The sequence below is a fragment of the Centropristis striata genome, chromosome 23 (assembly GCF_030273125.1).
Source record: "Centropristis striata isolate RG_2023a ecotype Rhode Island chromosome 23, C.striata_1.0, whole genome shotgun sequence".
Lineage (NCBI taxonomy): Eukaryota > Metazoa > Chordata > Actinopteri > Perciformes > Serranidae > Centropristis > Centropristis striata.
In genome coordinates this window covers 16,807,151-16,824,202 of record NC_081539.1, presented here as the reverse complement: position 1 = coordinate 16,824,202, position 17,052 = coordinate 16,807,151, and the positions used below count along the sequence as shown (strand labels likewise).

At 42.0% G+C, this 17,052-nt stretch overlaps 1 protein-coding gene across 2 annotated transcripts in view; it reads left to right on the top strand.

Annotated features, from left to right (window-relative positions):
- The first annotated feature begins 385 nt into the window (after window positions 1-385).
- boc (BOC cell adhesion associated, oncogene regulated) overlaps window positions 386-17,052 on the top strand; it is a 32,814-nt gene continuing 16,147 nt past the window's right edge. For both annotated transcript variants that reach the window (XM_059327253.1, XM_059327252.1), the window contains exons 1-2: window positions 386-583; window positions 15,983-16,111. In XM_059327253.1, coding sequence (XP_059183236.1) covers window positions 16,000-16,111 — 112 coding nt within the window. In that variant the 5' untranslated portion in view covers window positions 386-583; window positions 15,983-15,999. The remainder of the gene's footprint in view (window positions 584-15,982; window positions 16,112-17,052) is intronic.

Below are 17,052 nucleotides of genomic sequence, written 5' to 3'. Positions count from 1 at the left end.
GACGGGGGTCAATACAAACTCTGTGGGGACCAACGCATACCAAATCAGGGGGAACAGAGCAGGAGGAGGGGGAGGGGGCGCACTTTTCTCCTCCGAGACACCGTAGTTCTTAAGAAGATATCTTTCTATGGGGTTTTAGCATTAAACATAGACATATAAGCTTTATAACTGGTGATAAGTATTACTTTTACGCACAGTCGCTGGAAAGTCCTCATGTGTAGTGAGTAGGGCCCTGCAGTCTGGAGAAACGGCGGTGCAGTACCCAGCTCTGGGATTTTGGGAGCCAGTCCCTATTGTTCAGATCCCTCCTCCTGCTTGGGAAGTGGGAGGACCCGAAAAGGCGTCGCAAAAGGGAGAATTGTTTGAGAGCTCAGTCATCCAAAAACGGCCTTTCAATGTGAGAACTTGGGGAGCCGAAGAAAATGTCGGTGGCATCGCAGTAAATTACTAAAGCAGCGAGGCTTTAGAGGAAAAAGAGAAGTAAAAACTGCCGTTTTTTGGGACTAAAACTCACCGCCAAAGAGAGACGAGGAGAAGATCGGTCGGTTAAAGCGAAGTGAGAGCACCAAATACAGCAGTTTTGGTAAGTTTTATCCCTTCATGCGGTCCATGTTTTGCCGTGTTGCGCTTTGTATCAACATGTTTTATAAAGTTTAACATAAAAGTATCATCTTTTCTGCGTGTTTGCAGCCTCACGGACGTCTTTACCAACTCGCGTGTTACTTTATTCGTAGAGAAAATAGTGGTTGAGGTGTTAGATTACTACTTCATGCTGGTTACTACTGTGATAGCCACATTTGTTTTTGTTTTCTTAAACGTATAGATGCACATAAACTTTTCTACAAACTTGTTGTCTCATATATCTACTTTATATGGATGAGAATGTGCGCTCTAGCTCTTAAGTTTTAGAGTTACTTTAATAAGAAACGTTAACTTTGCTCCCGGACTTAGCCTCTTGTTGATTGGTTGAGCTCTGCGTCCATATTTTCCAAAGTTTCCTTAATTTTCAGCCCGTATCCTCCGACTATCACAGCACGATGCATGTGTGTGGAGAGAAATCAGCTTTTTGTGACACGTTGCAGAGATCCATAGCTATGTTTTTAAACATACGTGTGTGTTTTTAGGGGAAATGTGTCTGCGTTTTGCAGGCCGCAGCCTATAGTCGCTCCCATAGGGTAACAGAAAACAGACATGGTGCCAGATTTACCCTCATATTATCATCGGGGAGTGCAGCAGTGGAGGGTTAAACTGTGGGACAGTGAGGAAAAACTACAAAAATGAATGATGTTTTCAGAAAAGCATGAACATATGATGCCCTTGATTAATTTAAAGACCTAACATTTAGAGTATTTTACGAAAAAGGCATTAATTTAATGCGCAAAATGACATGCGCCGATTGTATTGATGCCATATAGAAAGCATAACAACGCTACCTGAGTGCATTTCTATAGTGCCTCTCCCCCCTTCACCCTCAAACCAGAGTCTGGTGTCAGAATAACCTAATTAAAGCCTCCAATAAAGTGACAGCTGCTCAGTGCAGCCAGAAATGCAGCCTTTCTGTCAGGAGAGTCTCTCCTGATATCATCCTCTCATTCAGGTTTGATTTTAATGAGAAAATGTTTATCTTAATCCCCGGGCTGCTAATGAGTGTTTGGCCCGGGGTGTCACTCAGTTACAGCGGGGGCAGAGGAGGGGGGTACACGCCGACATGGATGGAGGAGGCCTGCAACAGCCGCAGGGGCTCAAGTTTCCAACCCCAGGTGTCGTTTTGTTATTTGGATTACATTTAGCCTCCGCTGCCTCGCACGGAGGAACCTCTGCGATTCAGTGACAGACATGGCATCAGACAAGAGGGCCTGATTGTTCCCGCTGAATCAATGTCACTTGGATTAAAAGTCGAAACGAATGGCCTGGCCTCCTCCAATTAGGCGCACAGCTTATAAGGGAATTAATTGGTCTCAGTAAAAAGGAGCCTCTTGTTGTTTGGTTGCAGGGTTTGTTGTTGTTGTTGTTGATCATCTCTGGCAGTCGGGTGGATCAAAGTTGGGACTAATTGATTCCAGTCTGATTATCTGCCTGTTTTCTCACACTGTTTGGCCAAGTTGATTACTTATGTGGAACATGGAAAAACACAATTATAGTGTTCATAATCAAATTTGCAAAATATGCAAACCTTTGCAGAATATTTTAACCCTTTGCAGCTTCTGTGAGTTGTGACTATGCTGTATTTCGGACGGTCTTAGACTACAATGTGGCTTGGTCGACTATCAATCATCAGATTACTGAGTTTCTCCACCAAGAATCATGCAAAAGCACCACTTTAAGGGTTATGTTTACGTGATGTGCTCATAAGTTTCTAAGTAGTAGCAATTCAGCATAAAAAAAGCATAAAAAATAACAAATGGACCAAAGAAATCTTATCTGACTAGGACCAAAACGACCAATTAGTCAACTAATCGGAGGCAGTTCAGCACATAATAATTCCCACATATCATGTCATATTATAGGAGATAAAACAAGAGGACTCAATTCATGATTGGATACCATAGGCACACTTTAAATCCCTATAGAAGTTTAATATTTAATGGGATACTGAATGAAAGGCTTTCAGGGTGCAGTCCATGACCCAAACAACAACTGACTGGAAGTACAGTAGTTTTCCTTCACTACAGAAATGCATCAGCAGCTATTTTGATAATCGATCTATCTCTTTAAGTTATATTACAAGAATATATACTAAATGTGTAGCTTTGAAAGTGTGAGGATTTGTTGCTTTTTTATCTTTTTTTTATCATAACTTCAATATTTTTAGATTTTGGACTTTGACAGTGTTCCTACAGGTGCTGGAAATCCTTGAAAAAACTATGACTGCTTACAGACAGATGTTTTAATTTGTCATTTAATTTGGTAGTTTATGGCACAATAATATCTAATTTAATGCTATAAATAAGTGAAATAATCAGAACAATATCTACTGTATATAAATGTCATTTTCCACAGCTGCAAGGTGCTGGAAAATATTAAAATTGGATATTAAAATGCTTGAAAAGTGCTTGAATATGACTTTGGTAAAGATGTAGGAACCTTCATATAAGTACTGAGAAACTTGGGTATCGTCAGAGTAATAAATGATGAAATTGTTAGTTGCAGCCCCTGACTACAGTGAAGTAGACTCAAGACATTAGTACTCATAATACCGCATGCACACTTCAAGGCCCTATAGGAGGATTATAATATCATATTTTTTCCGATACAAGACGTTGTGATGAATGAAACCAGTTCAGGCTGCAGTCCTAGTCCAAAACAACAGCCATTGCCTGGAAGTGGAGAACAAAATCCCCCTAAAGGTGTATAATAGCACACTAAAATCCTTCATATTGTTGGTTTTTGGGACTGAAAATGTGCCTTTAGACGAAAGAGACCTCTACAACAGGACAGGAAACTAACTTTATTGTCTTTTGGTTACAGAGCCTGATATGTGTCAGATTTTAGGAGCCATTTTTCGTCTCTCTGTTAGCAGCTGGACATTAACAATGAAGCTGGAACTTGAAATTATATGTGATTGATCTTGGTTACCTGCCAAACAGACATGTAGCGGACACAAAAGCTGCCAGTTTTCCACTATTTGTCCAGAAGCTGGTGGATAGGTTTTCACCCTGGCGTCTATAGGAGCTGAGTTTTCATGTGTTGCAGCTTGTAAAGAAAAGTTACTGTGTGGATTTAGGTATGCAGCCAATAGAAATAGAATTTCTCACTCACATCTTTGACGTTTACTCCTCGCATATTGAACTCTGATGTAAGATATGTGTGGAAGGATAGGATTTAACTTGTTTCACTCGCCTGATGTGTTTTCACATCTGGATTTAAATCAAAGTCTTTAGATGGAGATTTCAAGATGCATTTGGAGATTACAAACAGCCAGCGGTTCCACCAGAACTGCTGCTGCTGCCGCTCCGCGCTCAGTGTTTGTGAGCCAAAGTTCTCGAGGTTTGACTTTGCAGCATTGTTATTGTAAAGGGTGTAACATTGGCGTTAATTGACAAAAGAGGAAAAAAATCCTTCCTGAGGGCACGCTTTCATCTCTATGACAGCGGGTACACTCATGCAGTCATAACAGCCTGCAGGCACAATCTTTGGGCCTTTGCTGCACAGATGTGTGTGTGAGTGATAGTTCCTGTCCAATCAGGATTATCTCTTTGCACTGGAATGTATTGCTTGTCATTGTGGTCCTCACCTGAGAGGTCGTTTCCAGATTACAGCGTCAGAAGATGAGCAGAAGTGTGTCTTTGTGTGGAGAAGAAGGGTGTAGTTTACACTTTTGATTTTCTGGTAATTTTCATAAACTAGCACACTATTCGCCAAATAAGGCTGCCTCATTTCCCGGAGCTGGACTTTATTGGCCCGTTGACATACGGTGCATTAGTCCTCCGGCGCTGACAGATTGGAGGCTCGGGCTCAAGCCTCGTGCCCCCGGGAGGGTTTCTGTGTCCAGTCAGACATCGGATAACCAGAGAGGGACACCTGGACCGGCAGGTGGCCGGGGTCCAGGCCCCTCCCCTGGGGCTGCATACCTCTCTCCTCCTGATCCTCCCTGCAGTCGGCCAGGACCACAGACAGCGAGAGGAGGAGGAATGTGAGGGGAAAAGTGAAGGAGAAAGTTCTGACAGAGAGTTGGAGAGGCTAATTAAACAGACCATGATGAATCTGAGTGAGAACATTGAAGCTAGTGTGCAACTTTTCCAATGCAAAACGCCTTTTTTAACTTTCAAATAATATTCTGAGACCATATGTTGTAGGGCTGAACCCTGTAGTCATTTAAGAATGCTTTTTTCATGTCATGCTGAATGACTTATTACCAAGAAAGTTAAATATCTAGCAAACACAAGATCCTGAATCCATCATCCTTGTTTAAATGCCACTCAAATCTTTGTGCTTCTATTATCGATCTATTATTCGATTAAACCAATGGGTTAGTTGACCAAATGGAGCGTTAGTTGAATATGTTGGAGCGCGTCCATTCTCTATCTGTATCATAAATATAATCAAGCTCTTATTGGTTGTCTTAACAGCCTAATAGGGATTATCCAAAGCCTTTAAACCAGCTGAGTTGATTTGTTCCACTACTTAAAGTAAAAAGTTAAGAAGCTCTTGATTGGATAATGAAGTTACCCAGGCCATACTCACTCACTCTACGTCTTACACACACACGCAAACACAAACACACACATTGTGAGTCTGGAGTGAGTGCTCTTAGATCATTGATCAACTCCAGACTCGGGTAAGAAAGCAGTGTGTGTGTGTGTGTAGACAAATAGCCCTGTGTGTGCAAAGCAGATATTTGGACAAAGATTAGGGGTGTTATTACGAGCCAAAAGCAACCCAGACGCTCTAATAGATCATTCACACACAGGCACAAGATCACACTCTGACTGGGGCTGTTGAGTTTGAAGCCTCGGTTAGTCCCCTTTCCCTTTTCTGGCTCACATTTTTAATATTTGCGTCACTTTGGGGTGGCTTTATTAGACTTTTCTTACATCTTCTGCACTATAACTGCTTTTATGTGCTGTAATATTAACTGTGTAATGTATTCCTGTCTCCATGCATGTGTGAACGAAACAATAAAAGCACCCAAAAACGTCAAGGAATCTGGGTTGTGTTCCAGGGCTTTAACCAATAATCAGATTTAAAGTGTTGCCCCAGAGAGAAAAAAAACTCATCATTGAAGAATGTCAAACTGGCAGGAGAAGACATGATTCAACAGAATAAATCACTGGGCACCAGATTAGTTAGTTATTGGGCCCCTGAGGTTATCACAACTGGAATTTTCCATCTACAGCGCTCCTCTCTTATGTCCAAATCGTGTGTGTGTATATGTGTGAGGTTTTATTTTATATTTCAGAGCTTCCCCCCTCCTTTAGGATAATGCACATCCGCGGCTCTGAGTGACAGGACAAATGGTAGCTCTCTGCTATACCGCACAAATCCAGCTTCTGACACTGAGAGCTCTCTTTGAAACAAGCCTCCTCCAGCTGTTTCTCCTCTTAAGAAACTCTTTCAGAGCAGCAGCTTTCACTTTATAACCGTGGAGCGAGCAGTCAAAGCCGCTTGCACCATCTCGGAACACGGTTGACGCCCTGCAACGCTCGCTTTCTGTTTAATTTCCTGCCTCTTCTCCGTTTTCTAATTCCTCCATATCTGTTTTTCCTATAACTCTCCCCTTCAGCAGTTTCGTATAACTTAACAGCCTTTCTCCATTCCCTCATCTCTCTTTCCTCTCTCTGCCTTATCTCAATTTCCTAATGCTGCCTCATATCTGTTTTTCATATAATATTTCACTCGCTCTGCTTCTCTCTTCCTTCCCTCGTCTCCCACTGAGAGTTGTAGGGCCAGTCTCTCTCTTTTTCCCCCTCCTGGTTCCTGCTGAATAATGGGGAGAAATTGCTCTTGATTTATAATTGGTTCCATTCACTCTGATGCATGAGCTGCCAAAGAAGTTTGGGGCCCCTTTCACCCCCTCACATCCCTCCTCCCTCCCTCCGTCCCTCCTTCCCTCCGTCCCTCCTTCCCTCCCTATGATGCAGGAACACACAAGGAGCAGGCTGCAGATATGTACAGCTAAGAAAGTCTATAATAGCATGCATGAATACCGTGGCGGTGTGTATGTAGTTTATCTCGCAGGCCGGGGAGAAGTGGTAGTCTGTGTTTTTTTGCGTGTTGACATTTGGTGTTGGAAAAACTTCCTGAGGTCTGCATATTTATGTGCCTCTGTGAGTATACTTTTACCATGTAATAGGAGTTTGTGTGATTGCTTGCTTATGTGTCATCAATTGTGTGTGTGTGTGTGTGCGCAGGGAGAGAATGGTTGTGGCTAAATGAAATATGTAACTGCATGCGCGTGTGTGTTTGTGTGATGAGTACTGTGAAATCCTGGCTATTAGTTAGTTTTCCCAGTACTGTATGGGAATGATTATTATGTGTTTTTGATCTGTGTACTGAGACTCTTGATGCTCACTTGAAGCTTCTCAGAACGATGTGTGTGTCACTGACGAAGACACACATACCCACAACACGCTCACACACTCACACTCACACATACTGTATACTTCTTTGCATATAGCATCATTTGTTTTTGTTGTTTTGTTCGATAGTCAGTACAAAACTTAAAGTTAATCAGTTTCATTTGCAGGGATCATAAGCCTTGAAAACCCTAGAATTTGAATGTGGTGTTTTCAAGTTTTGAAAAGTGCTTGGATTTTAGATAAAGTGCATGAAACTGCTTGAAATTGAGGTTATATAGGATGCCAAGTTGGCTTACACGTGTGACACATTTTGCAACATGAAACTTTTGTTGTGTTTATATAATGTGAAATAATCAGCATACATCAACATACTATATAAACTCTATGTATTGTATATGAATATTTAAAGGTATAAGACGCTGGAAAGCTTGAAAAGATAGCTTGAAAGTGCTTGAATTAGACTTTGGGAAAGGTGCAAGAATCTTGAAGCTGTAATTGGGGAATGTTGGGTATGTTTTTGCTGATTAGATAACAATAAACTGATTCAACATGTTTACATGCATGATTACAACAAATCTATGCAGTGTGTCTACAATACAGTGTGATCAGGCTGCTTTTTTGGTTATTCTAGTATTTAGACCACCTCTAGCTATGTATGGTTAATGTCTATCTAATTTTCCCTTTTTTCCCATTAGGACTGCATGTAATGATTATATAAATATCGATTGATCAAATGTCAGAAATTGTGGAAAACATCCTCCTAGTTCGACAAGGCCAAAGTGATGTCTTTAAATGTCCAAAACCTAAAAATAATCACTTTCATAAGACAATAATAAAACAAAGAAAAGCAAAAAATCTCCATATTCGAGAGGCTGAAAACAAGATTTTCTGCCATTTTTTTGCATAACAAATTACTTTAATGACTAATCGCTTATCAAAATAGTTGGCAGTTATTTTTTCGTCTGCCAAGTAATCAATTAGATTACATCTAGCGAGCTATCGTTTGTTTTCATTCCTTCAATCTTTCCTTCTTTTCTGCTTTCCCTCTATCATGTAATAACTTATCCATCATTTCCCTCCTTCTATCCATCCACACCTTCTTATTTTCTTCCATCCATCCATACAACCATCCAGCCAATCATCTTTCCTTTCTTCCATCCTTCCATCATCCATGCATCTATTATTACTGCTTTCCATCAATGTGATTATCCATATTTTCTTTCATCCTGCCTTCCTTCGTTCCTCTCATTCATCCATCTTGGTGTCTTTCCTTCCTTCCTTCTATCCATCCATCTATCCATCTCTCTCTCTCCTCCCTCTCTCCCTCTGATCTGATTGGCTGATGCTCCCTCCATCACAGTTTGGTCCATCTCTCTGGCTCTCACTCCCCCGGCAGTGGTGATGATCCGATCCTGTTCCCATGGCCCTGGTGGGCACGCTGGCATCCCACACCAGGCTGAGGAATGTGCGTGTGTGTGTTCGCCGTGGCACAGTAATTAGCTCTCCGTGGTTAATTCAGCTTCGTTATCTAAATTATGCAAATGCCGGCGGTGCCTAATTGATTAGAACGCCCCCCTCTTCTACATCGCCGGCCTGTCCAGATCCCTCTCGTTAATCCTCGAGACGCTCTGTAGCTCGTTAGTGTCGGTTCGGGGGGCAAAGGAGGGGGCTGGACGGGCATATAGCTCGTTAATACTTTGTGAAGCGTGTGCATATGTGTGTATGTGTGTGAGTATTATGAAGGAGGAGGGGGTGAATTCCCAACCTCGTTAGGGATGCTGAGATGCTTTTGATGTGTAATTTTATGGCATGAGAACGAGTGATGTCTCGAGTGGAGGATTTGGACTGGCCCCCTCTCCACCTGTTGGGCAGAGTTTCCATGCCAAGATAAGACTCCAGAAGGTTCTCTTGTGTCCGAGAGATAGATGGGAAGAGATTTAAGACGTGTTCTCTGCCAAATTTGAGCTTGTGTGAAGAACAACAGAGCAGTACGGAGAGTCTCCACTTCAGTTTTCATTATCCGGGATAGGTTGAAGTATAGATATAATCTCTATGATTTCTGTGTATTTTTGACACAATGATACCTGATAGACCAGTTTCTTCCCAGCTATTCAACTTTTTAACCTCTATTCATCTTGTAAAAGTCAAGAGCAAGCAATGACATATTGATAACTATAGGAACGGCCTCCCAATTGCATACATCTGTGTACTGATTAAAGGGAAGGGCATGTATTTTCACTATTTTCTGAGAATTTATAAGCTTTACTGCTTTTTGCTCCCATCAAATTTTTTCATGTTTTTAAGTGCAATATATAACTCTGGAAACCGCACAATTGGCTAAAGCCAATGTAATTTCTGCAGTAGAACACAGCTATAATGGCATAAATCATTAAAAACAAAAATGCAAGTTGTAACCAATACGGAAAATAATGTGGGCTCCATATGCTATAGCCTACATATTTAACTATTTGCATATTTTTCAACCTCTCTTGTCTGCTCCTCTCTGTGTAAACAGCCTGCAGTTGAGTCAAAGTTTCACTGAATTTTTGTCACGTGACTGTTTGTGTCAGCCAAGTCATTCATGGCTTCTCAGCTGTACTGAGGAATGCAGAATTGAAAGTTTTTCACAGGATCTGGTTTGTGCAAACGGTTTATTTTGTCAAAAAATTTTAAACAAGACATTTCGACAATGGTGATTTTGAAGAAATGTCTTTTTTTAAGATTTGTTTATTTTTCCTCAACTACACCCATGCAACACATGATTGATTCAAGGATTGTCAAAAATATTAAAATCTGAAAATATTTTCAACAATGTAAAAAATCATTAGTTGCAGCCCTACCTATGATTACCATTCATTCCTAAAAACTTCCTCCCTGTGGTTGCTCTTTCCCTGTGTGATGGTCTGATGGTAAACCGGGTGTGTTGTTGGTTTGTTAAGCAGCCTCCGGACCCTCCTCGCCATCCTCCACCACTCTGCACAAACCCCGGGCCAAACCGAGAGACCAGCAAACACATTGACAGAGTGAGGGGAAAATATGTTGGGACATTCAGCGACGCTCTCACACACGCTCTCTCAAACACACCCTCTCATTGACGAGGCCCTGCTCTCTCCTCCTGCTCGCCCGCCAGTTGACATCCTCTCTATTAATTTGAGTCGCCGTTCTGCTTTCTCAGTCAACCTCTCCACCCCCCCACTGCCTCCATAAACCCCCTTCACCCATCTCACATCAATCCATAAAGGCATTGAACCCCCCCTCTCCTCGCTGCCACCCCAAACTCTCCACACACTACTCTCAAACCTCTTGGTCATTGAGCCCCCCCCCCTCCTTCTCTTTGGTCATTGAGCAGGGCCCATCAGCTCTTCCCCGGGCCCTTCAGAGTAGCGTCTCCCCTTTCTCCAGGGGTCCGCGGGGTCTTTGTCCGTGCACCGGCTCACTGCTTTACAATGACTCTCCACTCTATTAAGGTGCGTTCTGCCTGTTAGCGTCACCAGGGGCAACCGGCCTCCCGCATGGCAGCTATGCAGCATGGCATTGTGGGCCGCGGGCCCGAGCGGAGCAGTTGAACCCCCGGCACTCCTCACACTTGACACCGCATGTGTTTATCTAAAGGGGGGGCTTTGTGGTGTTTGGAGAACCTCGAGGGAAGAGGGTGGGGGGGGCACGGGGTGTAAAAAGACGTAAAACTGGGGGAGGAGGGAGGGCAAGAGGGGAGTTTTGGGGAGGTGATAAATATTCAACAGCTCAGCTCCTCAGAAGGAGTTACTACCCTGCTGCCCCTCCACCACCACCGCTGCCGCCCCTCCTGTGTGTCCTCTCCATGCCAGAAAGCAGATGGAATGTGAGAGCTCAGGGAGGTGGCTCCAGTCTGGTTTTATCCAATTAGCAGGGTTGTCAAAATGAATTTATCCACGGAGGCAGGGGGACAATGGGACTGGCAGTGGCCCGGGAGAACAGGGGCCCCGGTGTCTTTACTTAGCACGCTCACAATGAACTTCTGTCAAGTGACTCTCTCACACAACGACATATAAGGCACTCGCATACCTACACTCATGATGCATGCCTGCACACCATCGCTGCAACCTGGGACTCTCTACCAGTTAGCTTCCCCCTCATCCTCTCTCTGATATGCACACTCTTAAGTCTTTAAGGTGGGGTCCAAGTCCTTGAGGGCAAGTCACAAGTCATTATACAAGTCAAGATGCTTGACTCTGAATGTTTACTGTTAAAGCAGCACTTGAGCACTTCTTGTGATAATATTAGGCATGCACCAATCCAACCTTTTCTTTTCTGACACCTCAACTCGGTATGACTGCCAATTATCTAATACAAGTGCTCTTTTCCCAAATGTTAAAACTGCATTCCCCACTGCAGTGAACTCATTGGAATCAAGTTTCAGGTTATTTATTATCAACAGGCTCCCTCCAATAATGCCTATTAAGTATGTATCAGAAGACGTCACACAATGGAAAGGAGAATCAAATAGTCACTTATGGACATATGCATGCAAAATAAAGTAAGATACATTTGTGGAGGTCAGTGCAAATAAATAAGCTGAAAGTAAACAAGAATGTAGTGAATATACTTGTATAATGACTATATATATATATATATATAAAAATAATATACATACAAATACCGTTGTAAACGGTATATAAAGTATAATTTATGTCAGGTACAGAAAGGGATTGCTCTGGCAATTAACACTTAATGTAATTGACAGTGGAAACAATTAATTTTTTTCAACATTCACAAGTGAATTGTATTCAATGTGAATAAATGACATCACAGCCTTTACCCGATCAACTTAATGAGGTCACTGATATCCCTAAGTGTTTTATCCTGATTCTTTTTTCAATGCACGTGGCTTAATAGATTAAACCCTAACATAAGACACAATGTGAGGCTCACCTGTTGCAGGTGTCCTTTGAGTATTTTCAATACTATTGCAATACAATACCCAAGTTTAAGTTCTAATAACAAAATTGAGGGTTTTTTCAACACTTAACTCAAGAAGTAGAAGCAAGATTTACTTTAAAACCCCTTATTTCTGAATTAAAAAAAGCCAAATTTCTCAAATGTTAAATGTTTAAATTTTAAAGCAGCTGTGCAAGAAAATATGATCTAAATGAATAAGTATCTGATTAAATGACAAGTAAACACAACTATTAATTGGACCAGGCATGATTGGATGCCAACTTTCTGCAGCAGTAGACACATTTCTAATGGATCCAATGACAGTTTTAAAGTCCTTCCTGCTGGAGTCTTTTAATCATCCCTGGAATTTACCACGTCAAAATGTATAACTTTAGTGCTTTTGGGTGTTTTAGGAGTGTTAAGTAAGTCAGATCTCACAGTAGTCAAGTGTCAGTTCCTCAACATGATTACACAAATAGCTTTACTCCCCTGTAATCATACTTGTGCACAAGGACTGGCAGATTTGAGCAGTTCACACACTTCTCCTCTCTGCACTGTCACTGAAATATGTTTTAATTCCACAAAGCTGCTCCCACAAAGTGTTGGCCAGGCAGCGTTGTTCCTCACTGGTAAGGCTGTAACAAAACAGTTACAGGAACCCATTTGACACACACACATTCCCTCGGTTCTTAATTTAGGAGAGCTGTCTGTGTGTGTGCTCTGGTTTTTATCAGTCTCACTGATGCGTAGGAGGCTCTTCTCCCTCTGTCTGTGACTTCTCTAGAAAGGATAGATGGAAAAAGTTGGACATAGATGTCAGGCCAACTTTTCATCTTGAGGCAGGGTATCCGCTAAGCAAACACAGGACCCAGCTGACTAATGAATCAGACGGACAGACAGGCTCAGAGGAGTATGGCTGTTTTTTAAGGGAGTGATGATGTACGAGGGGCCTTCTCATACCGCTATTAAAACAAAGCTCTATCTTTGTTTCTGTCTCCTCTCCTGTCTCGCTCTACTCACTCACTGCTTTTATTTGTGTGTGAAATTGGCCAGGTAAGCGTTCTCATTTGTGAGGCAGCGTGTCCAGCTGTGTGTCCGGCTGGTAGATTGACTGGTGTGGTTTACGGTTAGTGACTCTCGCAGTTGGGACAGGTGCTCCATACAGATGTGTGTGTTTTTTATGGGCGGCTGTCCCGGGTTGTGTCCATACAGCGACCGGCCACTGAAGCCACAGACCTTCAGCTTTGCTTCCTGGTTCCACAGCAGCTTGCTGTTTGTTTGCTGAGGGAGCCCACTACTGATGGGCCACTCTTGAGTGAGCAAATTGACCGCTACATGTATGTGGGGCTGCAGCTAAGGATTATTTTCAATATGGAAAATGGTAAAAATGCCTGTCATCCACAAATTGCTTGTTTTGCCTCACTTAAAGTCCAAAAATAACGATTTAATTGCATGGACATGAATGAATGAAAAGCAGCACATTTGAGAAGCTAGAGCCAGTGGCATTTTTTCTTAAAAATGTTCCAATCAATTATTTTATGTAACTCCAATCCTCCAAAAGTTGGGACAAACGTACATAAAAAAACAAAATTCATCAAAGTCACATTTATTATATTATTGATTTATTATTATATTGTAGACATGTTTAAAAAATCAAAAGTTTTCCACATTGAGCATTAGATGTATTGTCTTTGTACTGTATTCAATTGAATTTAGGTTGCAGAGGATTTGCAAATCAATGCATTCTGACATAATGAAGTGTTTTTCCACAGCGTCCCAACTTTTTTGGAATCAGGGTTGCAAGTACAGCTATTTCTCACCAAACCAAGTGGCAACCTCCATGTCTGAAAAGTGAAGCCAATGTGGAAGTGCCTTAAACCTGCATTATTTATAATGGCCAGCAGGGGCGACTCCACTGGCTTCAAAAAGAGGGTCTTGATTTATTACCTCAGCAAACATTTTATGTCTTTATAAGTTCATGTCTCAATCGCAAGTTTTAAGTCTGCTTCAACAGCATGATGTTCATTTCGTAAATATGGTCCCAATTAGAGTAAAACAGATGCTAAAGCAGGGTGTGCTTTCAGGCATGTTTTCCCTGTGATTGGCAAGTCACTACCACAGTACACTGTGTGTTCCCTTCTTCGAACTTTGACTCTTTGAGTGATTTTCATTGTTTTTCAGGTTGAGAAAGTTAATTGTAAGATTTTGGTCACCTACAAATGTTCAGTGTTCGGTTATACTAAAAGACCTGTGAGGAGTTGGCTAACCGAGCTTACTAGTTAGTGCTAGCATTAACTAAAAACCTTCCTCACTCTTGTCCAAGCATGTTCACTAATTGCTCCAAAAAACAAGATGGCCATGGCCAAAATGCCAAACTCAAGGCTTCAACATGGTAATCTACAAACAGCAGAAGGACAAAGTTAATGACTGTCTGGTGAATATAGTGAATAATTTAGCCACTAAAAAGGCAGATATTTCCCTCAGGAGTTAGGGAAGACATAAAACAGAGCTTAAAGAGAGTGAAAATAGGACAACACACAACACCTAATGAATGCAAATGTTGCCCTATATATGCTGAATGTGTAAGTAAGCAGCTCTTTGCTAACAAGTTAGCCATATAAACTTAAAAGGTGATGTCAGTGTTGCGTGTGAAGATATTTTCTGCTGCCAAAAGTGGCCAAAAATCTGTTATTGCAGGATTAATAAACTAATAAACCAACTGTTGATTAATAGACTGCTCATTACAGTTCTCCATTGTGCAAGCTGGAGTGTCGTGAGAATTAGCCATCTAAAATTGTTTACACACATTCATAATGTGCAATTAAAATGCAGCAGAGTAATGTGTGGCCTAGTGTGGCAGTTAACAGCTGTTTTTCCATCAGCCTGCTGCTTTGCTCATTTTCAATAAATGTGCCAGGCAGCTAAACATTTTCACTGCTGCCATTAGATGATGAAGGTGCACTGTAAGAGTTTCCATTCTCTTACTGTCCTGCTTTGGCCCCTTTATGTGTGTGTGTGAGCGTGAATAGTCCCTAGTCTCTGAGCTTCATTAATCATCCCCTTGCCATAATAAGATCTGGACAAATATGTATGAGAAAGTTGTGCTTCCATTTTTACTACATCGTCGCAGGACAGTTTTTGCCCGAGTGTGTGCATGTTCAGCGACATGCATGTATATGGAGGAGGGAGGGAGAGAGAGAGAGAGAAGGAGAGATTCAGTTTTGCAGGACCACCCTCCTCATCCTGACGGGAAGTTGTTAGTTTAACCTGACAGGAAAGAATTTGGGAAACTTGGCAGTAAGCGACAAGGGAGAGAGAAAAGCTCCCCTCTCTATTTTAACTGTTAATAGACTGACCATTACCAATCGTTCCTCCGTTTTCCTCCAAATACATACTGCGACCATAATACAACCCTCCTCTCCTTCATCTCACACACACTCCTCACTGCTGTGATATACATTTCCCCCTGCCCCCCTCCCCGTCCTGCCTCTCATTAGTTGTTCTTTGTCCTGACTCCTGAATGCAGCCTGTGTGTTTTCCCTTCTCCGCTCCTCTCCCTGCCCCCCCTTCCTCCTCCTGGACCCTCTACCTGTATCGGTTACACCTGAGCGGGAAGGTGGAGGGGTCGGGTTACGGCCCACAGAATGAGGGCGCCCCTTTGATGAACGCGGGCTGGATGGGTGCGGGTACAGGCGGAGGAGATGGGGTCAGCGGTGAGATGGGGGCTGACAGAAAAGAAAGGCTTTATTTGTGTCTGGAGTTTGGCTGCTGAGGGTACCGCAGAGTGCACCGCCTCGCCTGGGTTGTGTTTCGTTAATGGCTGCCTGTTTGTGTACGTGTGTGTATACAAGTAAGATAGAGAACAGCTTATGTATGGAACAAGATGACTGTTTGGAGGGATGATGTATGTTTCCAAGTTTTGGGAGTGTTGTTGTCTGTGTGCGCGTGTGTGTTTGTTTCAATCAGAAGAAAGTGGTTTATGCTGTTTGTTTTGACTGTACCAAGTCTGAAAATGACCCTCTGACCTTCTTCTGTGTGTGTTTCAGGTGGTAGTGTATGGAAGATGTCTGGAAAGCGAGACTGGACTCCGTGGATGAAAAAGAGAAGGGCTCCAGTGTTGTGTGCTCTGGGTGCAGTACTACTGTGCTGCCTGCAGAGCGGCGCCGCTCTCCCCGGTGAGTAGACTGTGTTGATAATCGATTAATCAATTTAACTGTGAATATTTTTGGTTTATTTACTCCTCTATGACAGTAAACTAAATATATTTTAAATTGTGGACAAAACAAGACATTTGAGGGCATCATATTGGGCTTTGGGAAACATTGATAGACATTTATTTTTTTTTACAATTTTCCAACATTTTATAGATTTATCAAGAAAATAATGATAGATTAAACAACAATTAAAATAATCGTTACTCGCAGCCCTAATCTGCAGAAATAAAATTAAAACCTTTCTGTCACTTTCGCTCTCATTGTTTCAAAAATATTGGGGTCCTACAGGTGCTGGAGATCCTTAAAAACCCTTGAGTTTTAATGTGGTGTGTTTCAAGGTTTGAAAAGTGCCTGAATTGTAGGTGACACATCATGAAACTTTGTTTTTTCTTTAATATGTCACCCTTCAGTAGAATGCTGTCATAAAACATAATTTTGGTCTTTAATAGCAGAATAAAATCTAATTTAACAAGATGAAGTGAAACAATCTGTATACTGTATATACTGTATGTACTGTCACCACTTTACCACACCTGTAAGGTGCTGAAAAAGCTTGAAAATGCACGAAAATGCATGAAAAGTGCTTTATTTAACCTTGAAAAATGTGTTGGGGCCCTGAAAATGTTTATTATGAACTTGATCTCTTCTCACTTTATGAATGCCTTTACATTAGTTTTTCCAAACACCTGGTGCAGGATAAGTCTTGCCAGGGACCAAATATTCTGGCTCACAGGGAGGGAGGTGTTTTACGTGTCTTGGCAGCAGCAACAGCAGTTTATTTGAAATGAACTGAAGTGGATGGTTTGCATGAGTTGTACGAGCCACCTTGAGTGAACTGAAAAAGAGAAGAAGTACTGTATGTAGAGCTGCAACATTTAACCCACTGATTCATTAGTAGATTA